Source organism: Lampetra planeri, chromosome 17 (genome assembly GCF_965212315.1).
Source record: "Lampetra planeri chromosome 17, kcLamPlan1.2.h2, whole genome shotgun sequence".
Taxonomy (NCBI): domain Eukaryota; kingdom Metazoa; phylum Chordata; class Hyperoartia; order Petromyzontiformes; family Petromyzontidae; genus Lampetra; species Lampetra planeri.
In genome coordinates this window covers 13,553,801-13,570,183 of record NC_136123.1, presented here as the reverse complement: position 1 = coordinate 13,570,183, position 16,383 = coordinate 13,553,801, and the positions used below count along the sequence as shown (strand labels likewise).

Genomic DNA, 16,383 nt, shown 5'->3' with positions numbered 1-16,383 from the left:
TTTCGAAGTTTGGAGATATTTTTGGTCACGCCTGCTATGTATGGCAACGTGATAGTTTTGGTCGGAGTTTCATGTGGCTGTTTCTGCATGGTGGGAGAAACAGCTTGGCGGATAGTGCAGTCAGAGTATCCGTTCATCCTGAGGGCCCGATGTACATGTCTTAATTCACCGGCCAGGTGGTGTTGGTCAGAAATGCCATGGGCTCTGTGGTATAGCGTTTTGATGAGAGAATTCTTTTGAGATGGGTGGTGGTGGGAATCCGGTTTCAAGTAGGAATCTGTGTGGGTGGCTTTCCTGTAGACAGAATGTCCCAAGGATCCGTCAGGCCTCCTCTCAAACAGAATATCCAAGAATATCCAAGAATGGTTATATTTTATTTCATTTTATTTTACTTTTTAATGTTTTTTACCTACGTGACTTTACCGAAAAAACCTAAGAATATGAATCCTTGCAGTCACGAAAGCTTCAAATCTAGAATTTAACGAAATGTCTTGTGTTGTATCTATGCCCTGTTTTCCGTTATTAATATTAAGAATAATTAAGAATTTTTTTTTTATTATATCTATATATATATTTTTTAAAAATTAAATAATGAAAACAACCCACTACAAGCACACCAGGAATCTGTGAAACGGCCATTAAACTGGTAAGAAGTCGGTCACAGAGAGGTCAGAGACATCCAGATGGACAAAGATCGATGACTGAACTCCCAAGACATCTTGAGATGCACGGAGGGGGTGCAGAGCAGAGTAAAGGATAATAACGGTTGCCACTCGCGTTTTCTTAACGTTTTCCTAACCGAAAAGTAGAAACTTAACAAAGAGAATTAACCAACAAACCATAGGTTTTTTATTAGTAATTATCTTATATTACTCGTATTCACCGCATACATATTATTTAGAATTATATGTTTCCTATCTACATGACCTTCCGAAAAACTAAAGAGTACGATTTCCAGAAAGCTTAAGTGGAAACATAGTTACACTTAACTTCAGGACATTAAAATATAACTCAGAATAAAACAACAATCTCTGGAGAACTAAAATTGGCGAAGCCCCAAAATAATAATGTGACGAGGATCATTACGAATATTCATTAAACATAGACGAATTATAACCACGATACTAAGACCGAAGGAACTCATAAAATATAATTCAAGAATAAATGTAACACACAGGACCACATAAATGTATCGCATACATCTCCTCGACCACCTTTGTCTTCCAGCGGGGTCTGACCTCAGAATGACCCATGCAGGGCAAGCAAGAAGGGAGCAGAAAGGTCACAAAGGGGGGGGTTTGTGCTGACATTCGAGAACATCTGGTTTTTTTTTCTGTTTGTTTTCTCTCGCAAGAGACGCGGAGAGAGGAGAGGGTGCTTAGGTTTGAGTTAAACACGGCCGTCTTTGTCTCCCCGCAGCACAAACAGATGGCCCATGAATGCTTGGAGGGTTAGGAAAGGTCGCGAGGAGGGGTCGCAGGGGTGTCTGCTTCTTCTCGCTCTGTTTGTGTTTTTTTTTGTTGCCCGCTCGCAAGGAATACGAGAGAGGGGAGTCACGTTTTGAGTTAGGCACGGGCGCACACAGCGAACAGGCAGTCTGGGTCGAGTCGTGCTCGGTCTCGCAACTCGGCTTGCGACGCAGCGTTGCGACAGGGCTCGCAAGAGAGCTGGGGCAGATCGTGCCTCGAGGAGAGATGGGACGACGAGACGTCGTTAAGGTGACAGTCTGAGTGCAGTCAGTCCGAGTCGCGCTCAGCGGTGCGACGGGGCTCGCAAGGGACGTGTCGGCATGAGCCGAGAGAGTATCGCTGAAAGTTCTCTTCTACAGTTATCCTGATGTGTTGAGTTGCTCGCAAAGTCAAGGATTGCGATAAGTTGATTGTACTAAGTTTTCACAGTCGGCTAAGAGGTGTGCAAATACAATTATACATTTTGAGAGCGAATGCCAACAGCTGCAGCTGGAGTTGCGCTAACGAACAATCAGCCGGGAGAAAGAGAAGGAGAGCGCCAGCAGAGCTGCGCCACCGAGCGCCACCGAGCGCCACCGAGCGCCACCGAACGCCAGCAGAGCTGCGCCACCGAGCACCACCGAGCGCCACCGAGCGCCACCGAGAGCCACCGAGCGACACCGAGCGACACCGAGCGACACCGAGCGACACCCAGCGCCACCGAGCGACACGAGCGACCGAGCATCTTCAAGGACAGCATCGTGCCAACTCGTCGTCCAGCAGTGGAGAGAGAGAGAGCGCACAAGCAGAGACACGCCGAGCGAGGGAGCAGCAGGGGCTCGCGGCGGCCACGCCCAACCCAGAGAAAACTTCTGGCCGCTGTTTGTATCCTCCCACACCACACAAGCTAACGACACAACTCCCGGCTCTAAGAATTAATTAATATTACCAGGGGACAACGCACACACAGCACGCACACGAATAAGACTTTAAAAAAAAATTGTCATTGCGTTTCAAAAAGGGTTGCCATTTCGAGGTGGTGCGTTCAATATCAACTGATCGTGCAAAGCAGTTGCTGCCGTCGAGTTACATGAATAAGAAATGTTTTAGTCATTCATTTTCGTTAACTGCATAATCACGCCAATGAAGAAGTATTTTTAGTCATTCATTTTCGTTACTGCATAATCTTGTCCATGAATTTATTGACGTATACTTGCTTTCGGATAAGAGAGTGTCATGTGTTTGTTTAGAATTAAAATTGCTTAACACCAACTGTTCGAGTGCTTCTTTCCAAGTCCATGCAAAACTATCTTATTCTTGATAACTGTATCCTGTGATGAGATATGAAAATGGAGACCTAAAATAACATAAATACACTAAGATAATCAGTAAACATTTAATCGATGATAATCGTGTTATCCTGATTGATATAACACTGGATAAACGAAGCTAAGCTTAATTATCACAACTGCTCACATTAACATCATCGCAAGCATCCGCATAAATTACTACGATTATCTCCGCGATTATCATAATTTATGCATATAATTACACACATTATCATAATTTATGCATATTAATACACACATTGACATAATTAATGCGATTTGCGCATTTTTCGGAAAATTATTAATTTTTAATATTTTTATCAAAATTTCATAACCCGACACATACAACACTTGGAACAATGGTGTGCGACGGTGGGCGTGCCCTCTTACGGAAGATTCATATATCTGGCTAAGCTTTAATTAATTCGTGGACAAGGTTTTATGGCAAAGAAACAGGTTTAACACAATATTCTATCTCTGTGAGAGTGTAGATTCGTGACAAAGGTTTCGAAAGTTTAGTTTACATCGATGAATATATTGGTAATTTATGCGATTAAAAAAACGAAAAACAAAAATAAAATAAAACGACTAAGGCACTTATAAACGACGTATTCTTATCACTCGATGAGCCGCAATGCCTTCACGGCCAGCTGATGATCCATGCACTTTTATAATTAGTCTTCTTATGATTGGCTAGGGTTGTTTCCATTGTGTGGGGGCGTTTGATTGTCCCCTTGATAAATTCTTGTGGGAGCAGACGCCGGGCGCGTCGTGGGTTTGTGAGTGTGGGGGAGGGCGTATGATACGAACGGCTTCGGAGAAGTTCCCTCTCGCTCGGGCGTGGCTGCAGTGAGCCGCCAGCTTTCTCTCTCTGGTCGAAGTTGGGCGCTTTCGCTATTTCACGAGTGTTAACTGGAATCTTCGCCAGTCTCACTCGCACTGCAGCGGCTCGGTGTCGCGATACTTCTGTTGGTGCAGAACTCCTGCTTGGTTTAGCATATCGCTACCCAGCGAGCCTCTCCATACTTGATGAGTTGCGGAGTCTTCTTCTGCGTCGGTGGTGATGATCTCCTGCGTCGGTGGTGATGATGCTTTCGATGTATGGCGCTTTTGCTGGTGCTCCCTCTCAAAAGTTGTGAATTGTATTCGCACACCTCTAAACAACTGTGAAGGCTTAGTATAATACCACTTGTCGCAATCCTTGACTTTGCGAGCGACTTAACACATCAGGGTAAATGTAGCATAAACACTTTCAGCGATACTCTTGTTGGCTCATGCCGAATCCAGCTCTCAAAACGCGCATCGTCACTTCTCTCTGCGAGACATGGTTGGGGTCGGTGCTTGCTCCCTCGCGCTCCTCTCTCGCAAGACTGGAGCAAGAATGACGATTTTTGAGTCGTGTTCGTACTTAGAATTGTATAATCCCTCCCCTCTCTGTCTCTGTTCACAAAAGCCCAACTTTGCTTTGATGTCGCTTTCTGTGGGGAGGGGGAGTGGTATGTGTGTCCGTGTGTGCGTGTGTTTTATTGAGACATCTGTTAAATCTCCTTCCCCGAGCCGTCTTTTCATCCGTGGAACACATGCCCAACCTGCAATAAAACTCTTTGTGAGAGCCACTTCCTCTTGCTCTCCTTTGTACGGGGGGGATCCTTTCATTATAATTTATGGTTAATCTCCGGCTTTCTGTTGCGAGAGTCCGTTTGTGCTCCCAGCGACCCCGCGAGTGAGTATATGAAAAAAATATTTGGCAGAATTATTATTAATATGAATTTTGGAAAAAGGGTCCTAAATCCAACAACAGAGAGTCGGCTAACACACAATTAAGGCATAGCCTGGTTGATTACGATCTCCAAAGATTGCAAATATTTGAAGTTAAGTCTGAAATTTGACAAACATAGACACACGGAGAGAGAAAAAACAAACTTACATCCTCCCCGGAAAGGAGGTTCCATCCTCCCCCCTCTCTCTCTATTTAAGGCCTCGACACAGAGGCATTGGGTCTCTGTGTCTATGTTGTGTGTTTATCTCTGTGTTGTCTCTATCTGCTTGTGTGTCTGTGTGTCTCCGTGTCTGTGTTTTGTCTCTCTCAAATGTATTTCTACCTGATAACGGTTGCTTGTGTTGCAATCGAAACGTCGTATTCTATTATTTAATTTACTTTCTTCCTACGTGACTTTACCGAAAGAACCAGAGTAATTCCTGCAGTCACGAAAGCTTCAAATCTAGTATCTGCATATATGCAGTTACAAGTCCTATATCAAAAATGTGTCAAATATGAATATAACCAGAAGGCATTTAGCTGTTTGTGTTATCTCATAACTATTTGCTGAATATTTAAATAAGAAACTGACCTTATTTGCCACAATACAAGTGTACACACTTTACATATTAAATGTATTGTAACATATTTCACGATGTATTGTAAAATGTGTTATATCGAATGTGTCCTTTGTTGTGCTACACGTAAGATTGGTTGATGATGAAATATTTGCGAGAATTTCTGAGTGTGACCTGTTGATGTTCAGAGATGCTGGCAGTTGAAGAAAATGGTTGCAGGTTATATCTACAAATTGGGAGGCCAATAAATGGAAGACAATCCTTCAGCTGCTTCTTGTGGGCCAAGGATGGGAGGTGTGCTAAACAAATACAAATACAAGGTATTAATTTTCCTCACAAAACATAGCTAAAAAATGCATCATATGCCAACATGTTATTAATTTTAACGTGTAATTTAAGGTATGATATTAAGCAATACATTGTATATCTGTTTTAACTAATAGGGAACCTGGAGCAAACCATGCAGAATAGGGGGAGAACATACAAACTCCACATAGAAAGGCACCCACGTTAAGAATCAAACTCAGGTAGTCTTACTGTGAGGCAGAAGTGTCACCACTGTGGCATCTTGCCGCCCAATTCTAGATGCTTATCTCAACCAACCTACAGTCTCCTTACTGTGTGAGATGGACAACTCGTCCATCAGTCTCCTGCAAGTGGTGGCTAAAAGAGCTAGGGTGTAGAGTGGTAGGACCCACTATACAGGCAGACCTCGCTTAATGCTCAAGATGCATTCCTGAAGAAGTGAGCCTAAATAAAATCAGCGCTAAGCGGCCAATCTACCAGTGTATATATTCGTATAAGCAATTAATGGGGACTTCATTGGAATATCGATAACAGCGCTAATAATAATACAAAAAAAGATGTATTATTACACCAGTATTATGTACACTACTCACGACTGCATACTGTACTTCTGTATAACGGTGAGGGACCAGGTTGGTGGAGCTGCTGCTGTGGTCCCAGTCCGCGTCATTCTCAGAGAAGAGCTCCAGGACCTCCGTGATCTTAGTGATGCCTTCCATGATCTTAGTGATGCCCTCCGCGATCTTAGTGATGCCCTCGGTCTACATTTGTGGCAAGGTTTCTTTGAGGTGGGGCCTGAAACTCTATCCTGGTGTCGTGAGTTCTTACCTGGCTAAACAAATGTATTTTTTTATGTAATCTTGACCACGAATAGTAATAATTAAATTGCGGGGAGTGGTTAGATATGGTTGGCTGAGAACCATGCGTCGTTTTCATTGGCTGAGCAAATGATGGGGGCGGGTAATTTCCTCGGCCACCACTGCTGCATGTTCTCCCTCGTCAGAGCTTTGTAGAATTTTTTTTATTTTCATTTTCAAAAATTCCGCACAAAGAGCACTATAACGAATCAAGCATTCTACGGGGTCTGTATGCAGAGAAGCCTGCAGTAGGACAAGGCCACTGACAACAGGGCAGTTCTGGGTGATCGCAGCACACTTTACCACAGGCAGATAAAAAAAAATAACGAAATTACATTTCATAACATTTTGCGGCATTAGGATTGTTGCGATATCAGTTTCTCTAAATTTCCTAAATGTATTTTATAATTTATCATGTTTCTGTGCTTTGATATACTAAGGCCATTCTAGTTTGGAGATTATAGGGCAAAGAGTGGCTAAAGTCTGCGTTGGGAACTTTGAGTTAATGGGGCTGGTGTTAGTTTCCAGGACATTATCTGTACCCTGTCTTTTGGGCATCGATTTCCTCGGGAACATGCCCCTTAAGATCCTTGTCAATCAAAGCTGTGTTGAATTGCCGTCGGGACAGCGGTTGGCCTTTTTGAAGTCTCCGACTAGGTTAGCAAGGGCTAACACTACAGTTCAGGTCCTGGCGAGGGAAACTGTTATGATTCCGCCAGGTGCACAGATGTTGGTGCACTTACGGTTGTGGAAGCAACTGGATTTGACAGATCCTGTTGAAGGGGTCCTTTTAACTCCCTTAAATACAGTGACTCGGGGGCTTGCATTGGTGGGTGCTCAGACCATAGCGAGGGTGGACCAGGAGCCCTTTTTGCAAGTGCTACATGTCGGGCTGGGGGCCGCGGTGGTCCAAGCTGGCACAGTTTTAGCCCATGCAACGGCCACGTGCTGTGAGGAGGTCTGGACAGAGGCTGCAGACGTCGTTGCCATGGTGGAACGGGGTGGCGAGTTGGACGGGGCTTGGATGGACGTGTTGTGCGGGGAAAATTCCGATTTGTCCAGGGAACAGCGGGGCGAGCTGTGTGCCCTGCTTCGGGAATTTACCGATATTTTTAGCCAGGGGAAATTTGATATTGGCCCCATTTCACTATTGCAACATCACATCAATATGGATAACGCAGCACTGATAAGGCAAAATTCGTATAGGGTCAGTCCCAGGGAGAAGGACCATGTTCGCCAGGCAGTTGACGAGATGTTAGCTGCGAACATTATTTTTCCTACTCTATGCAGCCCATGGGGGGCCCCCATTGTTATGGTAAAAAAACAGGATGGGAGTCTGCGCTTTTGTGTTGACTTCTGCAAATTTAATACAATTTCGGTGGTGGACGCATATCCACTCCCTGGGATGGATGACTCCTTGGACGCCTTGTCGGGTGCGCGTTTTTCTCGACACTTGACTTGTTGTCGGGGTTTTGGCAGCTGCCCTTGGATGAGGAATCCAGGCCAAAAACCGTCTTCCGAACACCACAAGGGCTGTTCCAATTTAATTCCCTCAAAATGGGGCTTCATTCCACTCCTGCAACGTTCCAGCGGCTTATGGAATTTGTCTTGGCAGGTTTTCAGTGGGATTTGTGCCTCATTTACCTGGACGATGTCATTGTGTTCGGGCGCACATTTCAGCAACATCTGCAGCAACTGCATTCAGTGTTTGTCAAGGTGCGGACGGCCAATCTCAAATTTAAACTGCAAAAGCGCCATCTCTTGCAAACGTCTGTGGCTATTTGGGCCACATTGTCAGCGAGTCCGGGATAGCCACAGATACCGAAAAAACTGTGTGCATGCGCACACGGCCAACCCGCATGTCGGTCGGTGAAGTTCGTAGTTTTGTCGGGTTCGCGTCGTATTATTGCCGGTTTGTTCCCAAGTTCACCATGATCGCTAAACCGCTCCACGTGCTCACTGCCAAGGGCCAGAGATTTCGGTGGGGGGAGGAGGAGGCCGCGTTTGTCACACTGCGCGATGGCCTCGTCAACGCTCCTCCCCTCGGCTACCCAGATTTCTCTCTGCCCTTTGTGTTAGACACGAACGCCAACTGCACCGGAAATGGTGCTGTCCTGTCCCAGGTCGTGAACGGCACAGAGAAAGTGGTGGCCTACGGGAGCCATGTGTTGTCCCCTGCAGAGCAGCGCTACTGCGTGACGCACAGAGAACTGCTAGCCATAGTTCACTTTGTACAGCAATATAGGCTGAATCTTTACGGACGGGACTTTATCATACGTACGGACCACACCAAAATTCCCTTTGGATTGACAGCCTTCCGGCCAACTGTCCCGCTGGCTAGAAATTTAACAGGACTACTCCTTCACGGTCACCTACAGGAAGGGTGTACGGCGCTGCAATGCAGATGCACTGTCCCTTTTACCACCGAATGACCAGTGTGCGTGCTTAATGGGTGCCGGTCGATGTAAGCCATCAGCTGCAGGATCGCCACACATGGTAGTGGCAGCTGTCAATGCACCACCACCCGCGGCAGGGGCACATAGTGATGGCACATTGGGTCTTACGCACGTGGAATGGGGACGCCTCCAGATGGAGGATGTCTCCTTTTTGAAGTTGCGGCATCGCGTTGGCACAAGAGGTAGTAAAAACGTGCCAGCAGGAGTGTCCCTTATAGTCCTCCTTGAAGGACTCTTGATGAGATGGGATGAAGAGCTGCAGCGTTATTGCATGGTGGTGCCAAATGCTCTGCAGGATAAACTCACACGGGCGGTCTACGAGAAATGAATGCACCTCAGAGTCCATAAAACCTTGCTAACACTGAAGCGTGACTTCTATTTGCCCAGGATGACGGACGATGTATACCACATGGTAAAAGGTTGTACTGACTGTGCACGCCGCAAGCCACCACTGAGGCAGGCCCAGCCTCCGTTACAATCTATCACAGTGTCTCGTATCAACGAGCTGGTTGCTCTGGACATTCTTGAGCCGTTCCCCACCACTCAGAGGGGAAATAAATTCCTCCTGTTCGTGGTGGAATACCTGTCCCGGTGGCCCGTGGCATGGCCTCTGCCAGACCATCCATTGCATATGCGTTTTTGCACGGGTATGTTCTGGACAAGGGGGCTCCGGAACAGCTTCTTACGGACCAAGGACACATTTTTTTATTGTAAATTGTTACGGAAGGTGTGCAACTCCCTGCGAACAAAAAAAATCAGGACCTCGCCCTACCATCCTCAGATAGACGGGATGGTAGAGCGCTTGCACAGGACCCTTATGTTCATGTTGTCAACAATTTAACGAGGCACAGTTGGACTGGAACTTCCCGGTGTCCTGGCCGCATATAGGATGGCCCCTCACGCCTCAACAGGATTCTCCCATTTTACCTCATGTATGGAAGGGAGAGTGATCCCCCCATGGAAGCTCAACTGGGCATGAATTTGGGTAAGAAGAGAGCCGTCATGCCCGTGCCCATGCAGTTCACGCTTAGGCTTTTGACGGAGGCGCGGGAGGCGTCTCAGCTCATGGACAACGGGGGACAAGGCGTGGCTGCATTGTCCCCAGATGCCCTTGGGTATGTCCCCTGTTGAGGTGATTGAGGTCAAGAGACTGCAGTGCATGCATATATAGATCAGTCGCCGTCGTTGGTTTGTGCACTTGTCACGGTTAGAACCCGATGTTTCACCCTATGTTGACGATTTATCCCCACCTCCTGAGCGGTGGGTGTCTGATGTGTCCGACGAGCCAGGGCGAATGAGCCCGGCAGTTGCGCTTCAGGAGGATTGCGTTGTACCCGCCCGCAGGACCCCAGCACCTGAAGTCCGGAGATCCCCCGACGTCGCTTCGGTGTGATGGACGTGTGGAGGCCTGGTCGCCATCTTCTTCTCCCAGGGAGGGGCCATGCCCTTTAGGGCATTTGTGTGATGTCCCGGTGGTCCCCAGCATGCAAGTTCCTGCTCGAGATGGGGGACCAGCGTCGAGGACTCGCTCCAAGAGGGCTTTGTTTCGCTGAACCGCTCCCTTCCCGTCGTTCAATTGTGTTCCATCGTCTGGCGGGTGGCTGCAGCCGCTTCCCTCGCGGTTTCGGGGTTAATAGTTAAAGGGGTTTTTTTCTGACGTTCGTTAACCCTCCCTGTTAGGTAAATTACGTTAGCGCATTCTTGTAAGTTTTCCTCCTCTCCGTATGTGATTGTTGTCAGTCGAGACGACTGTTTTTGTCCACGAGGGGGAGGGGTGATGTAGTGGTATAGCGCTGGCTGCTGGTGAAAAAGGGGATCTGTGGCGTACGGCAGTCCTGATGTCAGCAGGCCGTGATATACACGAGAAGGGGATCTAGGGAAAATGTCACAGAAGATGCCTACCAGGAACCCGCTAGTAGGTTCCAGAAAGGGGGCGTGGTCAGGGCGGAGCAAGGCCACCAACAATAGACGGCCTTGATACATATTGTGTTATCCCGATGGTGCTTATTAAATAAAGTGCCTCCAAGTCTTACTCTCTCCGAGTTTAGTCACTACACATGTTAAAAACACCATAATAGTTTTATTCATAGTAGATAGTTTAGAATAGAACACAGGTTCTCAGTTAAAATTGTTCATTATTCCAATAGAGTATTTTAGCATTTATATCCTGATTCACAGTATAGAAGCAGAATCATAAGAGTGTACGTTGCAGGTTTTAATAGAACATGTGATAGCCATACCTTCAGAGTGGCATTGTCTGCTCCTGACTTGAGTCTCCCCTAAACGAACCAGAGCCTGAGAACTATGAACAAATGTAAACAAAGTATTATTTGATAAATGTCTGTCTTTAGAAGGCAAGGCACACACAAAAAAAATCATTATTGGTTGTTAATAATTTCCTGTTCAATTACATCAGCAGTTACATGTAAAATACTTTCACATTATTTTAAACCAAAATTTTAACATGTACTTTGCCACATGCGCACCATTTTTTGGTGCATTGCAGTCAAATGACGTTGTGCTGGTGATAACTAGGTTCATCAGGCGATTTGTGATAATTCTGGAAAAACCTCACTGTACTCAAATTGTAAATATTTTGGGTTGACTCTCCAACACACCGGTGTGCTGAACTAGTAACTAATTGGCACATTGTTCACGTGACAAACCTTACTAATTGGCTGTGGATGGTGGCAGGTTTAACGACAAATTTATATTTACGCGATCTAACCCAACTTTATTATGGAGGTAAAACAACCTGACTGACGATGGTGTCGCAACTACCAAGGCACTGTTTGTGGTCGCGTGGGTGTTGAACACGAGATCAATCAAGGGTCATGGTGTGCCTACATGGAGCGACACAAACATGGACTCTTGGTATACAAGTAACAACACTCCAGTGCTAACACACACACACATCTGAATTTCGTTGGACGTTGTTGAGAGAAGTGTTTTCGTGTATTTTATTTGACGTTAAGTGAATAGTGTACAGTACTAAAAAACTGCAATCTCCCGTGGTGTCTAATCTGTCACCAATACAAATGTAGTAGAGTTAACTACTCGATGTTCACAAACTGGGAGAGCAAATCGTTAACAAGGTTTTCCCGCTCAAACTAACAGTCAGGGTCTCACAAGCTGTGAGAGCTGACCGTAAACAAGGTTTTCCCGCGCGACCAAACGGTCAGGGTCAGATAGGGTGAATTTGGATCGAAAAGCAGATTGGGAACGACCAATCACAGGGTTCCACAAGGTGGCCGGGGATTGGACAACCCGGCCACGAACAAGTATAAAGCCAGAGCGCTCAGAGCTCTGGGAGAGTTCGACTACACGAAGACCCAAGACGGCGGAAGAAGCCTAGGACCCTGGACCAAGCCCTCCAGCCCTTATAAGGGCTAGGGTTCAGAGCAACCAGTGGTCGGGGAGACATCCCCTAGGTCCAGTCAGAGGACATTGAAAGAGTGGGATATTAAGTAGCCTGTAGGGTGCGGAGGCTTGTACGTTCTGAGTGTAACGGGTGAGAAGACCGTATACCCCTCAGTGCATAGGGACTGTGTTCATAAGACGAATAAAAGTGTGTGCTACAAAAGACGTTGAAGAGTCCGTCTGTACAACACTACACAAAGATAAGCTACTCTGCCTTACAACAAATTCTCCCAGTGAATTTAATTTCCCTGTATGTGACAGAAAGAACATGTTTATTTATATGTAAGTGGCTATGCAAACTATGTGCTGCACGTGACACACTTTTGTGGATTTATATTTTGATTAATGTGAAACTATACTTGTTACTTGCCATCATATGTTAAGTGGAATTTTGTAAAAATTATATTTAAATTTGTGTTGTTAGAGATGTTGGGATGCAACTGGACACTTTAATAGGCAACATATAACACTTACTAAATGTATAAAAAATGGATAATGATTTATATTTATGGAACATACCTTTTAATTTTTGGCAGAACCAAAACAGTGTTTTTCATAATCTGTGCATAATCCAAGCAAGGGGTCACATCTGATGCAAACAGCAGCTCTTTCTCTAGCTGGGCAGCGCAGTAGAGGTTTACTGTCTCCATTGAAACAAATAACTCTTGCGATGTTCCCAGAACAACTGGTGTATTAGGCAGCATTGTTCCCTGACATGCGACAGGTACAGGATCGAAAACACCACCAAGCTTCAGAAGCTCAACAATACCAATATAGACACATATCATGTCGAAATAGCCTTTTTGTAATACAAGTAATTATGTATTAAAAAAAAGGAAGTTGACCTGAAATAGCAATACACTGTGTTATACCATTGCATTTAATTCACATATCAGCTGTTACTGATATGCGATTTATTAAATTTTAATGCACTTTATTACATTTGAATGCACTTTATGACATGTCTGGAGTTGGAGATGCCCGTAGTAGTGTATGGTGAAAGCTTGAGAGAGGAAATGCTGAAAATGTGGCTTAACATGGAAAATCATACCTTAAAATGCATAATACATCGGTCTACCCATGCCATGCAGATCCTTTGTAAATCCTGTTTGGTAAAGTCATCTCTGGACCAAAGATTCCAGGATATCATCTCCTTGGCAAAGTAGGCATGTGGGTCACGTAGCCCTGCTTGATTCAGCATAGTCCACAACACCTTCCTAAAATAACAGTGGGTAATAATCAAAAGAGAGATCATGGGGTACCCTGGACAGCAGCAGCATCTCCATAAACAGTCATTATATTGGGTTTTACATTCCAGAAATTATTTTAACAAAGTATTGTAATTTCAAAGACAAAAAGTATCATTGTAATAAAGCACTTCGACGACGATCTGTAGTTTGTGTCTTCTTTATTATTTGTTTCTCGTCGGCTGGACAGCTCCGCGTTCTCTTCACACCGACACCGCTCCACTCTCGTTCCGCGTGTTAGTTGTTGTCACCTCCGCGCACAGCTTGCCCACGCTCTCCCGCTCCCACACGCCGCTGGCAGAAGGCGCGCAAGGAGACAGCCCTGCCACGTGGCCGCTGGCGTGCCGGAGGCGCGAGATGTGGTCTCGCCTCGACTCCACACACTGACCCCGAGCTGCTTCCTGCTTCCCCTTATAACCCTTCACGCACGTCACCAAGCCCCGCCTATAGCCACACCCCCTCACAAACCTTCTGGATGGTTACCCACAAGAACCCTTGAGCTCCGCCCTTGAACTTGGCGGATCCATCTAATTGGCTGATAGCTGAACCGGCGGAGCCTATCCCACCGATCGGCGACCGCCGGTGAACTCTCGTATTACATCACCCCCCCCCCCCCCGGTGTAAAAGATTAGCCGTCCCGACTAGGAACAAAGCAACGTGCAATACGAGAGCCACTGTGAATGAAGAACAACACAATAACAACAATAATAAGGCGCATAACGAACGCACTACGAAAGGGAAGTAAAAATAACAATCATAACACAATACAGCAACAACAATAAGATGCATAAGGAACGCGCAATGCAAGATAAGAACAATCATCAACGAAAGGGAACAGATCTGGAACGTGTACGCGACGCCGGTCCATCCCCAGCAGCAGCATGAGGCCCCGCCGGTTCCATCGCAACAGGAGGCGGAAGAGTGGAAGGTTCAGCGTCCGTCGCGGCGGGGAAAGGCCCAGCCGGAGCGGGGTTGTTGGCAGCAGCAGGGACAATGGAGCCAGGCGCGGTCGCCCACAGCCCATGACATGTCGTGTCACGACCGACGAGCGCATCGCTCGTTCCAGGCCTGGGTCTTGGCCATAGCAATCCTTGCTGCCTCGCGTGCTTCTGTGACACGGCGAACCGAATCGCGGACATGTTCCGGTAGGGTCAGCGCGGGCTCCTTAGCGGGCGCTCCCAATTGCACGCCAATCGGCGGCACGTTCTCCCAACCGTACATGAGGAAGAATGGTGAGTAACCCGTAGAAGCATGCGGGGCCAGGAATGTGAAGGTCCCAATTGGCCTGCTTTTCGCTCACCATGTGACAAAGCATGGCCGACAAGGTACGGTTCAATCGTTCTACCATCCCATCCATCTGCGGATGGTAAGGTGAAGTGCGTATCTTTTTGGTGCCCAAGGCATCACACACATCCCGCAGCAACTTGGATGAAAAATTTCGGCCCTGGTCAGTGAGCAGCCGTTCTGGAGCACCTTTGTCCATCACATAACCGTTCAGGAATGCATCGGTAATGGACGATGCCAATTGGTCAGGCAAGGGCCAAGCCATCGGCCAACGTGAAAAATATTCCACCCCCACCAACAGGAATTTGTTACCCCTGGCGGAAGGAGGAAACGGCCCGAGGATATCGAGAGCCACAAGTTCATTAATTCGCGTCACCTTAATCGATTTTAAGGGTGGAATATATTTGTTGCATGGAGGTTTCCGCCGAGCGCATTCCGGGCACCTGAATAGCTTTGGCAACATCGGCCGTCATGTCGGGCCAGAAAATAATCCTTTTGCATCATGAGCAAGGTTTTCTGCACGCCGAGATGCAGCAATTTTTCGGCAGCAATACACACGTCGAAAGCCGGCCGCACGCGCGAAGCAGGAATAGACAGGAGGTGGAAGATGACGTCAGAAATAATAGTCGCCGATGCCCCGGTATCCACCAAAATCCGAACTTCCACCCCCTGTATAGTGCACGGCACCATGGAGACCCCGCCGAAGCCGCGACGACGTGGCGCACCAATTTCCTCCATTGAGTAATTGTATGCAACGAAGCCCCGGCGGTGTCACGCGAGTCGCAACCCGACGGAACATTACGCATGTCGGAAGATGCATGAGGTGTCAATATATGCCGGGTGTCTGACGCGTGCCAACTTGCCTGGTCGGGGTTACGGTCTGTCCATGGAGGCGACGCCGAAGATGGGGTCACGGAAGGTGGTGGAGGACGGGGACGACTCCGACAGTCGCGCGCGAAGTGGCCCATCTGGCTACACTTGAAGCACGTCGTCCCAGCCCGCCGGGTGAGCCCCATCGCCGTCCCCGCGCGGCATCGAGGCTCCGTCCCGATGCACCACGGCCGCCGTCGCGGCACCCAGCGAAACGCGGCAGAGGCCAAGTCTTCATCTCCCGCATTGTACGGAATGTGGACAACGCGAAATGGCGCCCATCCAATCGGCTCACCATCCTTGGCAGGGTCTCCCGTCCAGGCGGCCATCTGCGCCCAACGGCACAAGTTGTCCTTAGCGTCGAGGCACCTGGGGCCCACCTGGACGTCAGCGGCTCGTGGCTCCACACCGGCAGCGAGATACCCATTTCCCTGGATAACTCCAGCATCCTCGCTAGAATGAGAGGGTCAAGTATGTCGGGCGTGGAGTCGGGGTAGGCGGCCATTGCGAGCGCCAACAGCGTGCGGCGATAGGCAAGGGGAGACTCGTTGGCTCCATGGCAACGATGCATGAACTTCCTCTGGGCGTCAGACGGCAGTTCGTAAACTTATGCCATCTCGGCGAACGCATCTTTCAACGTCTTCTTCTTTTCCGAGGGGATGGAGCGAAACACTGCTAACGATACATCGTCAAGTAGTGTAGGCAAGGCGTCCAACGCCTCCTCCTCGGTCCACCGCACCGAACGAAAAGCGGATTTGAACCGGCAAGTAAAAGCACCCCAGTCGCCACCCGCGACAAATTCTTTAATGTTGGGAAGGCGATGGCTGCGC

The 16,383-nt window shown here is 47.5% G+C and overlaps 1 protein-coding gene across 6 annotated transcripts in view; it reads right to left on the bottom strand.

Moving 5' to 3' along the window:
* Positions 1-826: 826 nt before the first annotated feature.
* WDR97 (WD repeat domain 97) overlaps positions 827-16,383 on the bottom strand; it is a 65,856-nt gene continuing 50,299 nt past the window's right edge. For 4 of the 6 annotated variants that reach the window (XR_013586165.1, XM_078602190.1, XM_078602189.1 and 1 more), the window contains 4 exons: positions 13,204-13,369; positions 12,672-12,862; positions 10,973-11,034; positions 827-5,412 (listed from right to left, as the gene is read on the bottom strand). Coding sequence is in view for 3 of the 6 variants with exons in the window: in XM_078602186.1 (XP_078458312.1) it covers positions 5,234-5,412; positions 10,973-11,034; positions 12,672-12,862; positions 13,204-13,369 (598 nt within the window). In the remaining 3 variants the exon portion in view is untranslated. The other 2 variants (XM_078602187.1, XM_078602188.1) reach the window with 2 other exon arrangements.